This window comes from Trachypithecus francoisi, unplaced genomic scaffold (genome assembly GCF_009764315.1).
Source record: "Trachypithecus francoisi isolate TF-2019V2 unplaced genomic scaffold, Tfra_2.0 Contig00110, whole genome shotgun sequence".
Taxonomy (NCBI): domain Eukaryota; kingdom Metazoa; phylum Chordata; class Mammalia; order Primates; family Cercopithecidae; genus Trachypithecus; species Trachypithecus francoisi.
In genome coordinates, this window is record NW_022680476.1 from 13881 (window position 1) to 27120 (window position 13240).

The window sequence follows — 13240 nt, forward strand, 5'->3', positions numbered from 1 at the left end:
GGCCCAGCACTGCGTGGGCATCGAGGGGATACTCAGGGAAAGCAACTTTTTCCCCTGTGCCAAAGCCACTGTCATCCCCAATTGCAAGGTCAGGGAGAGGGCCTGGGACCAGCCCTGCCAGTCTAAGGAATCCAGAAGCTGTGGCGTGAGGAGCTGTGGCCCCTGTGCTATTGGCTGTCTGCTCCCTACCCCTAGGACAGAGGCCTCAGCCAGGGCCCTCAAGCTGGCATTCGGGGCCCCCTGCAATCTCCCCGGTCTGCCTTCTCCCCTTGTCCAATACAGCCTTCTCTATTGCACTGGCTCCTGGGCAGCCTTCATTCAGGCTCAGAGTGGCCCCTGCCATGCCTCACTACCCTGCCTCTGGCAGGGGTGGCCTTCTTGCCTCAAACCTCAAGGCCCAGTGGCAGTGCCCCCACCCTGTCCTGCCTGCCCTCAGCATGCACCTAGCCAGCATCTCAGAGTGCTCCTGTGTGTCGCCTAAGCTGGGTGCTGGCACCATGTCTCTCACCTTCAGGGTTAGGGCTGGCCAGAGGGAGCAGGGTGGTTATGATCCCTGGGGATGAGGACCAGATGGGGCAGAGAACAGGAACTGAGGCACCTGGGGGCCTAGAACCAAGGACGGATGGCCCAGGAGGCTCTGGGCTTGCAAGGTCTCCCAGGGGTGGGTGTGAGTGGGCTACAGGGAGTGGGCTATGGGTGCTGGTTAGGTGGCTGAACTAGAAGCTGTCCTAAGTGAGGAGTTTTCTGCCACCAGTGAACAGTGGAGGGGCGGCTGGGAACGTGTCTTGGACTTTGAGACCCGGAATTCCCAGGATGTCCTGCTGGTCTGTGGGACAGTTGGCAGGACATGTGGAAAGCCGGGAAACTCCAGAGTGTGTGGTCGCTGCAGTGACACAGTGTGGCCACATCCATTTACTGTGGAGGTGGGGTTGACAGAGGAGGGAACGAAGGCCCAAGAGGTGAAGCAACTTGTCTGAAGTCACCCCAGGTGACCAGGATGCAGGCCTGCAGATGTGCGCTCTGGAGCTTTGCCTGGAGTTGGGGTGGAGGAGCCTGCCTGCTGCCTTGTGCCCTCTGCCGGGCCTGGGGGATGTCCCAGGCCCAGGGATAGCTGCTGTCCTCCTATTCTTCCTGCTGGAGTAAGCTGGGTCTGTCAGCAGCAGCAGCAGCAGAATCAGGAGCAAGGCCAGGAGGCTGGAAACAAGCCACCTCCCAAAATAGCTCTGATAACCATGGGGCAGGAGGGCCCAGCCAAGCCTCAGCCCTGACAAGCACAGCCTGGAGCTGGCCTGGGCTCAGTCCCTGGTTTCTGCTGATGGCCTGTAAGGCCCACTCACTCTAGGCTTCGTGGCCCACCTGAGAAGTGGGAGGTTGGTCTGGGAGATGGGACCCTATGACTAAGAACTCGAGCCTGGGTACAGCCCCCGTGGCCGGAGGTGGTCACGGAGGCCTGGCAGGACAGATGTACTGGGGCAGGGGGTGGTGGTGGGAGTGGATGGCAGAGGCTGCTGCAGGCTGGCAGGAGGCCCTGGGACCACAGTTCTGTACCAGGATCTGTTGGGGAACACCAGGGGTGAGCAAGGATGGAGATGGGGTGGTAGGGCACTACCCCGGGTAGGCTCTTTCATGGGCATGTGAAGGCATCAGGGTGGGGTCTCAGAACCTTTCCTCCAGAAACCTCAGCCCAGCAGCGCCCGTTCTTGAGTCCTGGGGTTGGCCATGAGCAGGTGGGACAGAAACAGCAACAGCTGGAGACCTGCAACTCCGGTTCGGGAGCCACTCCAGAACCTGGGGCCCTTTGCTCGGTGGGGAGCTGCTGGAGCCTCCTTAAGGTGGTTGGCATGGGGAGCCAGGTTGTGGGTACCCCAAACCACCGGTCCTGATGCCCCTCTGCCCCTCCCCCACTCCAGGCTGTGAGCAAGACGGCCTGTCCTTCCGGTTTCGTGAGACACTGCGCCTACTGGGCCGCTGCCAGCTGCCCACCGTCTGCACCCAGTGCTGCTGCTCATGCTCCGCCCAGCCACGGCGCCCCCTCTCGAGGCTATCAGTGGGTTGCCTGCCGCTGACTGTGCCAGGATGCACAGACCGACTGACAGACCTCAGTGCCCACCACGGGCTGTGGCGGAGCTCCCGCCCCCTGCGCCCTAATGGTGCTAACCCTCTCCCTACCCAGCAGCAGGCTGGGGACCTCCTCCCCATCAAAAAAGGTATTTTTTTTTTATTCTAACAGTTCGTGTAACATTTATTATGATTTTACATAAATGAGCATCTACCATTCCAAAGCACAGTGTGACTTCATCCTGGATTTGGGGAATCTTAAAAGTCAGAAACTCTTCCCCCAACCACTCTGCCCAAAACTCCACCACGGCAGCACCTTGGCAGGTGCGGCTTTTCGTGTGCTCCTCTGGGGCAGGTCTGCAGTGGGCAGAGCAGCAGTCGGGTCCATGAGAGCATGGCGTCTGGTGAGGCACAGAAGGCCTTGGAAGCCGGGGGCTGCTGCCCAAGGAGGCCTGTCTGCAGAGGGTGGGGTTCTGGGGGCAGGAAGGTCTTCTGGGCAAGGGCACAGCTTGGCCCTTACTTGCTGCCCGCCTGAGGCCCCACTCTGTGGTCCTCAGAGACTTGTTCCACAGGGATTGGGCCCACCTTGTCACTTGCAGGGACTGCCCCTTGGAGTGATGGGGACTGGGGCCCCTGGGGGCACCTCCCTGGCCCTGTTGTATCTGTTGACTTCTCTGCAAAAAGTGGGCAGAGAGGAGAAGAGCAGGCTGGCCAGCTGTGCCCTGCTGTGTCTGTCCCAGGACTTGGAAGGGAGGGAGGGAGCTTGGCCAGGGCGGCTGCCTACAGGTGCATGTCCTGCTGCTCCCCCAACTCAACATGCTCACCTCATTTCACACCAACAAGCCCCATCCTCAGAGGAGGAGCCCAAGGCTCTGAGAGGAAGTAACTGGCCCAAGGGCACATGCCCTGCTGACCCAGGCCCATCCTAGGCTCCGACTGCCCACCTCCAAGCTCCAGGCCACCCTGAGCAGGTGGAAGAGGGAGAGGGCCCCGAGCAGGTCCCAGCGGCGGCTTTGCACAAAGTGGGCAGCCTGCCAGAGGTCACGCAGGAAAGCAAGTTGCTGGGCAAGCTAGCGTGAGTCCCAGCCCTGCTGCGCTGCCCGAGGCTGGAGGAGCGTCAGGAGTGCTTCCTGTCTGTCTACAGCAGCCCGGCTGGCCCAAAGAGACCCTGGGGGCCCATGCTCTGAGTCATGGCTTCCCAGGCCTTAGTCAGAACCGCCTCTGGTGGCAGCCCCTTCCAAGGGGTGGGGAGCAGGGCCTGTCGACTTGCTCCTGACCCACACACTGAGCCAGTCCCTGTCCCAGCTCTGCTGCCGCTGCTGTGCTGCGTGACTTCAGGAACCCCCAGCCTCGCTGAATCCATGTTCCCAGAAGGGAAAAGCCTGCCAGGCCTTGGCTTGCCCTGTCTGGGAATCCTTGCTGGAGCCACCCCTGAAACACCCCTGTGGGAACCCCTTTGGTCTTCATCATTCTTGGGTGTTTTCCACTGATGGCTGGGGGTGTCTCCAGTGGCAGCTGGGCCTGAGCTGTCAGCCCAGGCAGGAGACAAACAGGCCTGTGACTCAGGCAGGGCATGGCACAGCTGGCGGAAGGAGGCGTGCCTGTTCTTTGTGGCTGGGTGGGGGGTTATCTGGACACAGGGAGTCTCCAGCTCCTGGCTTCCCACCTTGGTGCCCCCAGCCCACACCTGCAGCTTGGCCATGGTTCTTGGGGCCTCCCAAGGCTGCCCCTGCTGGCAAAGGCATCCTGACGCACCAGCCCCAGGGTGAGCCAAGGGCAGGGACACCCAGAAATGCCAGGCTGGAAGGTCAGAGAGCCCCTCCTCGCCTCCCAACACCAATAAGCCCTGGTCCACCCTCCAAGCCCTTGGGGTGAGCCTCATCACTAGTGACTATAATGGAATTTCAGTGCAGAATATCATACAAATTAGTTTATTTCTTCCTTAGTATTACAGTTCCAAAATGTAACTTGAAGGTCAGCACAGGAGCTGCTATGATATAAAAGGAGTCACCTGGCGCCCCCTGCAGTCCTCCAGTTGCCCAGCAGCGGTGGGACACTCAGCGGCACACACTAGGTCTCTGTATGGCCTCCCACCTGCAAGGACTTCCCCGGGCAGGCCCAGCTGCCCAGAAGCCCCGGAACACACAGGAAGACAAAACTATAGGATGGCGGGTGGGAATCTGTGCAATACCAACATGTAGTTAGAAAACCCAACCGAGGATCTGTCTAGAATACTTCCTATATCAGTATACTGTAGTTGGAACCAGAACGGTCTCAAGCCATCAGCAGTCTTGGTGGCTACTGTACAGCTGTCAGCATGACTACAGGCAGCGCCTGGAGCTACCTGAGGTAAGAAGTGGGCCGGCCCACACATCACATCAGCAAGTCAGTGAGAGTCAGGGCCAGAGGGAAGAGCAACTCAGAGGCTCAGGCTGGCACAGATACAAGGGAGTCACACACATAAGAACTTGTTATATAAAATAGATATGTGGAATCCAGAAACACCTTGGGCAAATAGCCTATAAAAATATAAACTGTAGTGAAAGCACACGAAAGTATTAACAGAGGTTCAACCCATCAAATAACCCCATCCATTTAAAAGTTGACAACTACCAGCAGGTGTGGGGAGGGAGCTCCCATCAGTCCTTGTGTGCATATTTGGACAGGCCTTTGGGTTTCCCAGCTGGCAAAGTCCCCCTTGCAGGGGCCATGGGCTGGGTGTTGTGGTGAAGGTTTGGAGGAGGAATAGCAGTGTGGGGCAGCCCCTACCAGAAGGGCCTCCTGCCATGGCAGCCAGTGGAGGCCAGGGACCTTCAGGGCACTGGAGGGGACAGAGCAGCTCTTTCCTCAGTGACATGAAGTGGGGAAGTGTTAGCATGAAAGAGTGGAGGCCACAGTCCTGGAAGGAGGAGTTGGCTCCATCCTGTTCCCAAACTGGAACCAGGCAGAGCTGCCCTCTCTTGCCTTCTGGACACACATCACTTGATTCTAGGCAGGAGAACCTCTGAGAAAGTGTCCCCAGTCCCTTTCCTCTAGGAACTCTCCTGCTCTCACACACACACTGCCCGGCAACTGCTGACAACTGGAAACACGAACATACCACCGTGGGTTGCAGCCATGACGGGACCCTGGTCAGGTGCATCTCTCAGGGCAAACTGGACAACACGAGCCTGTCCCTAAAGGCAGCGTCTTAGCCCCAGGACATGGCAGTGTGTGCTGGCATGTTCTAGGGGCCATCAGCTTGGAAAGTAAAACCTGAGGGCAGCTGGTCCTGGCCCACCGGCCCAGCACCATTCCTGCTGCACCTCCTCAGCAGCCGCCCCCCAGGCTGACAGCTGTTGTTTCCCGATGGGCTGAGGGGGTGGGAGGTTCCAACACTTGATTCGAGCAGACTGCAACGCCCAGCTCACAGGACAACTTCCTGAAGGAGTCAGACCTCAAACTGCTGCTCTCAAAGACAAAGACAATGGCAAAACCTATTTTTGATGCCTGAAAAGAAGCAAAGGCTTTTGGCTAAATATAGAGGGGCCAGCCCCTCTACCCAGTGAAACGTTAACCAGCTCCACTAAAGACATGAAGCCGGAGCTCAGTCTAGCGTGCGGAAATGCCAGCTTCGCCGTGGCACTGCTAGAAAGTTGACAGCAAAAAATAACAGGAAAAAAGTACTTCTTAAAACTGCATTGCTATTTTGGGAGGCCGAGACGGGTGGATCATGAGGTCAGGAGATCAAGACCATCTGGCGAACACGTTGAAACCCCGTCTCTACTAAAAAAATACAAAAAACTGGTCGGGCGTGGTGGCTCAAGCCTGTAATCCCAGCACTTTGGGAGGCCGAGACGGGTGGATCACGAGGTCCGGAGATCGAGACCATCCTGGCTAACTCGGTGAAACCCCATCTCTACTAAAAAAAATACAAAAAACTAGCCGGGCGAGGTGGTGGGCGCCTGTAGTCCCAGCTACTCGGGAGGCTGAGGCAGGAAAATGGCATAAACCTGGGAGGTGGAGCTTGCAGTGAGCTGAGATCCGGCCACTGCACTCCAGCCTGGGTGACAGAGCGAGACTCCATCTCAAAAAAAAAAAAAACAAAAAAACAAACAACAAACAAATAAACAAAAAAACTAGCCAGGTGAGGTGGCAGGTCCCTGTAGTCCCAGCTACTTGAGAGGCTGAGGCATGAGAATGGTGTAAACCCAGGAGGCGGAGCTTGTAGTGAGCTGAGATCCGGCCACAGCACTCCAGCCTGGGTGACAGAGCGAGACTCTGTCTCAAAAACAAAACAAAACAAAAAAACTGCATTGCTTCAATTCTTAGTCTCAGTGTGTTCGTATCAACAAAGGATGATTTCCAGTTTTTTTCAGGTAATATGAAACATTCCACTGAGACCGTTTTTCTTGTATTTTCATAACACTGTGCCAGAAAACATCCTCTCACATCTACGCATCAGGGATGGTCTAGAGGGATTAAGCAAAAATGAGGTCCTTGTTCAAAGCCTCTTCCCAGCCTTCAGAAAGGCAGTCCTGTGAGTTCCCAGAAACTGCTGTGTCAGAGGCATCAGTGACCCTGTGTCACGGCAGAGAACAAGGATGCTTCCAGGCAGTGGTGGGGTGGGCACACACCTGGGAGAGCTCACCCAAGCCTGGGCCCCAAGCAAAAACGTTTCCCAGCCCCAGACACTGGCAGCCGGCCTCCTGCACAACCCAGTCAGGTGGAGGAGACACCAGGAGCACTGGCCATCTCCAAGGAAGCCAAGGTTTTCAACTGTCCAAGAGCATTCATGCTGCAGCTGCACCACTGCCCTGCAAAGCGCCACCGAAAAGATTCCTCCATCCCCTCGACCAAGGCCAGCCCAGAGGTGGGTCTGCTTTGCAATATGCCGGTCCACCGTTGACTTGGAATCCCGAACCGTCGTACTTGGTGAATGATTCCCACAAGTCAAGAAGGGCATTCCACAGAATCTCACCAAGCCACGCCAGGCACGCAGCAAGCTGGGGACAGAGCAGCCCAATGATCTGCAAACGCAGGCTGGCCATGAGAAGTGAGGGTGGGTGTCTGGGCAGCCAGGCCCTCCCCATGCAGGCTGGGAGCCACTGTTGGAAGGGTTGCATGTGGAAGAGCAAAGTCTATTCTAGAAATGGGGCATGGCTGGCAGCTTAAAGCCACTGGTGGGAGGTTCACGGGCTTTCTACAGTGGCCATTTCTGAACAAGGGATGTGCCTGCCTTTCTAAGGCAGTCCCTTTTCATACCGACCTTATGCTGAGGCAGCAACCCTCTGGCCTACAGGTGCCTGAAGCACAGTGGGCATCCTTCACAGCACTACCATTCAAAACCACACACCACTGCCCACTATGTACAGGAGAGAGAACATAGGGAGACACCCAGCAAAGCAAGGTTTCGGGGTCAGAGCACCGACAGGCTGACGGAGGCTGGAAACAGGCTCTTGCAAATAGCCACTGGTGAGCCTGAGGATCCAGCCATCAGGCAGAAAGCATGACTGAGATACGTGTAACCAAAAGCATGGCATGGAAATGGCTGTAAACAGATGAGACCTCCCACCCCTGCCCCCGCACAGTGGGAAATGAGGAAGTGCAGTCTGGCTTTGGACATCTGCCCAGCAGATTCCCAGAGGCCACACACGTTACATTCTGGCTTTTAAGCGTGCTTTCACCCTTTGGGCACACTTTGGTTGTGAAGGCAGGAAGAGCAGCGTCCCGGGACCCACTCAGGTATCCTCCTCCTCATCGCTGACCAGCTCACCCTTGTCAGGGCTGGTGTCCCGCTCACGCAGGAAATCCTCACGGATGGCCTCCAGCTTGGTCAGCTCCAGCCAGACCTTCTCCAAGTGGTAGGTGCGTCGGTTCCGGATCTGGCGTAGGGGGAAGGGGTTCAGGTCCCCAAAGGAGATACTGATCAGCTTCCTGGCAGGATGCAGGGGAGAGATAAGAGAATCAGCAGCGCTCACGTGAGTGCTCATGCACAGCCCTCACAGGCACAGCAGGTGGCCTGACGCAGGGTGGGAAGAGTGCTGGCCAGGCTAGGGGTCTGACGTAGGGGACGAGGCCCACCTTCTGCAGAGAGGTGACAAGGAACAATGGCCCAGCCAGGGCAGGTTCAGAATGATGGCCTGGACTCCAGCTCTGCCACATGCTTGCTGTGTGACTGAAATCACCCCCTTTTCTGGCCTCTGATTCCTCATCTGCCCACTGGGGATAACAGTAGTGCCACCTCCTAGGGTGTGGGATTACTCGAGTTCCCACACATAAGCGCTGAGAAGAGTGCCCAGCACTTGCATGGTGATGACGGGTGCGGGTGTGTCTGCCTCCTCAGGTAGGCATGAGGCCTGGCATCGGGCATGAGTCCGGGACGTCTGTGTCCCAGGACTGATTGACTGGGAATGAACACAGGCCCAGGCAGTCCCGGCGATGACTGTCAGAGCCAGTTGGCAATGTGACAAGTGTCCAGATGCAGTCTACAGAGAAACGTGCAGCTCGTGGGTTTCACATTATCCCCAGGTCAAAGCTCCAATTTACAATAAAAATGTTAAGGTTGTGATCACTTGCTCCTAACCACTGGTCAGTGGCTTAACAGAAAAAAAACCAAAAGCTGTCCTGAGGCCTGGCTATGGATGTGTAGCACTAAGGGGTCAGCCACGCTGGTCTCTGGGGATCACAAAATAAGCCAGTTCCTCCAACACGGGGCCACCATCTTCCCCTCTCTGGATTCTGCCAGGCCTCAGACGCTCTGCATCCAGCAACAGTGGCTCGTTCCTTTCCTGTCAACCAAAGGCCCAACAGACTCACCAGCCCCAGGAAAAGCTGTGATGAAACAGAAATGCCCCGAAGGACTTCCTGCCTGTCCCAGTGGAGCAGGCCACTTGCTCCTGCTGCCGTCAGCCGCCTGGGTTCCTGTCAACACACGGCGCACACGAGGGCGCAGCCTTCTGTGTTTCCAAACCCCGCTGCCTGGACATGCTTAACTCTCGTCCAGAGGCTCAAGGTCAGAAAGGCCAGCTTTATTTAAATTCCGAATTCCCCAGCGTGTGTTCTAGAACATGGGAGCACCAGAGAACAGGGAATACCTGAGCACAGGGTATTTCTCAGGTTGTGGATTTCTCAGGTTCCACCTCCTGCCTGGCTCTGCGGACTGGGCTGCCGGCCCCACCAGGCGGGAGGAGGCTTCATGTGAACGGGGCACGGGGTCCCCACTCACCAGCACTTTCTCCCCCATAGCTGTCAGCCCACAGTCCCCACAAACCCCAAACCTAGGGTGCCCACCCCTCCTGTGCTGCAGAACGTGAGCCCGAAGTGTAATTCTTCATTTGCTCCTCAGTCAGGAGCTGACAGAGGCCTCTGAGCCCAGGCTGGCACCCGGGAAGCCAGACCCCACCTCTGCCTCAGGCCTGGAAGATTCCTCTGGGAGATGAGAAGGCGCCCTGTGATCAGCTAAATTTTGGAGACGATGCTCAGCACCTTGAAAGGCTCCCAGAAGTCCTGCTGCAGAGCCTGGTTCAATCCTGTTCAATCCCCGTCTCCTGAATGCAGCTGACCACACAACTCCCTCCCTGTGTTTCTGAAGGCCACTCACTGTGCTGCAGGACTGGCCTCCTTGCAACCTCTAGTCCGAGGAGCTCACTAAAACACTGAGGCTGCAGCCCATAGGCGGGTTATGGGCCCCTGCAGTCTTCATAACACTGGGGAGCCCGTCACTGTGGCCTGGCACTCCTTAAAGCACCTGCTGGTCTGGCGACCCGGCTTTCTAAAGCAAGCTGCAGGGGAGACTGTACTGCGAGCCGCTCACAAGGAGGCGCTGCAGGACCATGCAAAGTCTAGCAGTGTTGGTGCCAGGGAAGGGGCGGGCACTCGCCAGAGCCACGCACACTCGCCTCTGCTCCTCCTGGTAGCGCTTGGGACCCAGTGCAGAACTGAGGGCAGCGGCGCTCCCGACACAGCCCTAGCTGTCGGCATGGGTGAGCTCACTCCGTGTCACTCTCAGGAATCCTGACCCAACACAAGATGAACAGAAACTCTCAAGGCTCACCCCAGGACTCAGAATCAAACTTGATTGAGCAAATATGATTCCAATATCCTTTCTCATTTGGCAGAAATCAGGGCACTGTTGTTGGTGCTATTAGTAAGCCTGAAACTTATAAACCCACTCCCAATAAAAGACCCTGAAAATAGCAACGACCTCCAGGAGGCCTGGCATGGCCTCAGCCAGCACCTCAGCTCCCATTGTCTGAATCAGCTGTCAGAGTCAGAGCAGCCAACAGCTGTGGTCCAGGGGACATACAGACAAAGGTGGCCCAGAACAGGCGACGACTGTGTGGCCAGGGAGGATTCCTGAACACTTGGCCTCCCAGGCCAGAAACTCAGGGGTCCTCCAAGCCAAATTCCTCCCTCCCTCTCTTCAATCCACCCTCCTTCTCCACTTGTGGGACCACCTCTCCCCAGGTCACCACCTCTCTCCCTAGAGCCCTCTAACAGTCACCAGTCCTGCCCCCATCTGACCTGTTTGTCTCTTGCCTAACCCTGCAATACTTCCTAGCGCTCAGGATGAAGCCTCAAGTCCTGAGCAAAGTCTGCAAACACCCTGACAGCCCAGCTCTGCTATGGCCCAGCCACATTGGCACCAGCCGGGCTGAGCTGCCTCCACACTTCCCCAAACACACTTGCCCCACAGTTCTGCGCCACCGATCCTGAAGGAGCCCTGCCCCCATACTGTTTCCTTGCTGCCCCTTGCCCAGCTTACTCAGCCTTTCTCCGGCCTGGGCTCCCTCTACCACAGCACGGATCAAATGATGCGCAACGGTGTCCCCAGCAAGGTCTTCTAGGACAGGCCTTACTCTCCATCCGTCATCCTCAGTGTGCAGCACAGGCCCTACCACGCAGCAGGTACTCAGTAAATGCTTTCTAGACAAATGAAACTATTGCTGTTGGTTGTCGGGATCTGTGTTTGTAGGATAAAGGACAGAATCCTCATCTCAGTTCCTCCTACATAAGGCTACTTGGGCTCACACCCCTTACTCTTTCCTTTCCCTGGAAAGCAATGCCCCCTCCCACACTGTACATCTGGGATGGCTCCAAGTTGGAAGACAGCAAGGACAGGCTACTCTCAAGGAGGCAGGGGCCAGGCTTCCTGCTCTCCTTGACATCTGAGAACTCCCCAGGACTCACCTAGCATCAAGGATAGTGCGAGTGAAGTAGCGGAGATACTTAAATATAGACATGGAATCTTGCAATTTCAAAATCTCCTCTTCCTTGTACTTAAAAAGTGCCAGAGCAAAACGGAAAATAACCTGTGGAATCAACAGAGAAATCTGTTAGCGGAAAAACCCTGTGGGTCCAGGCACAAGGCTGGAGTCCAGGGGGGTGCTGGCCTCACTGCGGACAGGGGGACATGGCTTGCATGGTCCCCAACCTGGGGAAAGACAATTGACCTGAGGGGCAATCTTCCCTGGCTAGGACAAGACTCCTTTATTATAGGAAAATAAACTGGTGGTTTTCAACAACACATCAGCTCAAACCAAAAATCTCCTTACAGGAGATCTTTGTGGAATCCTTTCATATTCAGAGAACACTTCTAGTCAATAAAGCATAAGGAACAAGCATAAGGAATCATTTTAAAATAAAACCAAAACCAAAGTTTTCTGATTCTGAAACTCTTAGAAAGTCCCACCTACAGAGGCTGTTTCCATCTCAACTAGTGTACTTTTGAAGATAGGGAAGGAGATTTTTTTTAATTTTATTTTTTTAATTTATTTTTTTTTTGAGATAGAGTCTTGCTCTGCCACCCAGGCTGGAATGCAGCGGTGCAATCTCGGCTCACTGCAACCTCTGCCTCCCAGGTTCAAGTGATCCTCCTGCCTCAGCCTCCTGAGTAGCTGGGACTACAGGCACCCGCCACCACACCCGGCTATTTTTGTATTTTGAGTAGAGGCGGGGTATTACCATGTTAGTCACGATGGTCTCCATCTCCTGACCTCATGATCCGCCTGCCTCACCTCCCAAAGTTCTGGGATTACAAGTGTCAGCTACGGCACCTGGCCCTTTTTTTTTCCTTTTAATTTGTGTTTGGGGTACATTAGAGGTTAGAGGGAATGGACTCCTGGTAGTCTTGCGAGTTCAAGCAGCTTTGGAACAAATTGCTTTTCCCATATCTAAGGGCCTGTGCCAACCTGTACTTTCTCTTATTTAGTTTGTTTTCCGGGTCTTGCTATGTTGCCCAGGCTAGACTTTAACTCCTGGGCTCAAATGATCTTCCTACCTCAGCCTCCCAAATAGCTGAGACAATTGGCACATGCCACTGTGCCCAGCTAAGGTATAGAATAAATTGAGAAGAGTAACTAGAAGACTAAGGGGGCCTCTACTCCATTACATACACCTGTTTATACAATTAGGGTTTAATATGTAAATGTATTCCTTATTCAAAAACTGATTTTTAAAAAAACATACAACAGAGTGGGTGGGAGGCTCATGGGCAGTAAGGCTCTGAAGTTGGCTCCCCCTCGTTAGTCCCCCTCGTTAGTCCCCCTCATTATTCCCCCTAATCCCCTGCTTATTAGATCTCTGGGCCTCCATCTCCTCCTCCATATGATGGGGTAACACCACCAGACATTTGACAGATGGTGAGGCTCAGGCTCCAACTGTAAATTACAGCTCCCAGCGCCTATCACAGGGCTTGATGTGGGTTGAATGTTTCTGATACATGAACAAATGACTGTGCTTTACTGATACCCTGGACCCAGCTCTAGTCAGGCCATGCTGAGATCCCGTGGGCACCGTGGTAATCCTCACAAGTTCCAGGCAAGACAGCCACTCTACCGCCAACAACGCTGCTGACGGTTGTCAAGCATGTATATCTGAAAATAGCTGAGCTGAGCTAACCCACCTTTGGTCCTTCATAAAGGAAAGAGTCCCATATTTTAAAGAGGATGTCACTAACGACACTATCAACAAACACCACCAGAAACCAGTTGAAAGTGATGAGGGTGTAGTCAACTTTGTACTGTTCAAAGTGGCCATGCAACCGAGGCAGCTTCTCACTCATGAGGTCTCTGAACACCCGCTGGTCCACCTGGAGAGGGAACAAAGGGGAGAAGTGTACGGGGCCTGCCAGGTCACCGGGTAAGCAGACAAACAGACACACAACCTGAGAGCCTGGGGGTGGATCCCACGTGACAGCAGC

General features: G+C 55.3%; 1 protein-coding gene across 1 annotated transcript in view; it reads right to left on the bottom strand.

The window, feature by feature from the left end:
• Positions 1–6344: 6344 nt before the first annotated feature.
• Positions 6345–13240, bottom strand: part of TBC1D2B (TBC1 domain family member 2B) — an 80590-nt gene continuing 73694 nt past the window's right edge. Inside the window, exons 11-13 of the mRNA XM_033236808.1 lie at positions 12944–13129; positions 11230–11351; positions 6345–7974 (exon numbers count right to left, since the gene is read on the bottom strand). Coding sequence (XP_033092699.1) covers positions 7779–7974; positions 11230–11351; positions 12944–13129 — 504 coding nt within the window. The 3' untranslated portion in view covers positions 6345–7778. The remainder of the gene's footprint in view (positions 7975–11229; positions 11352–12943; positions 13130–13240) is intronic.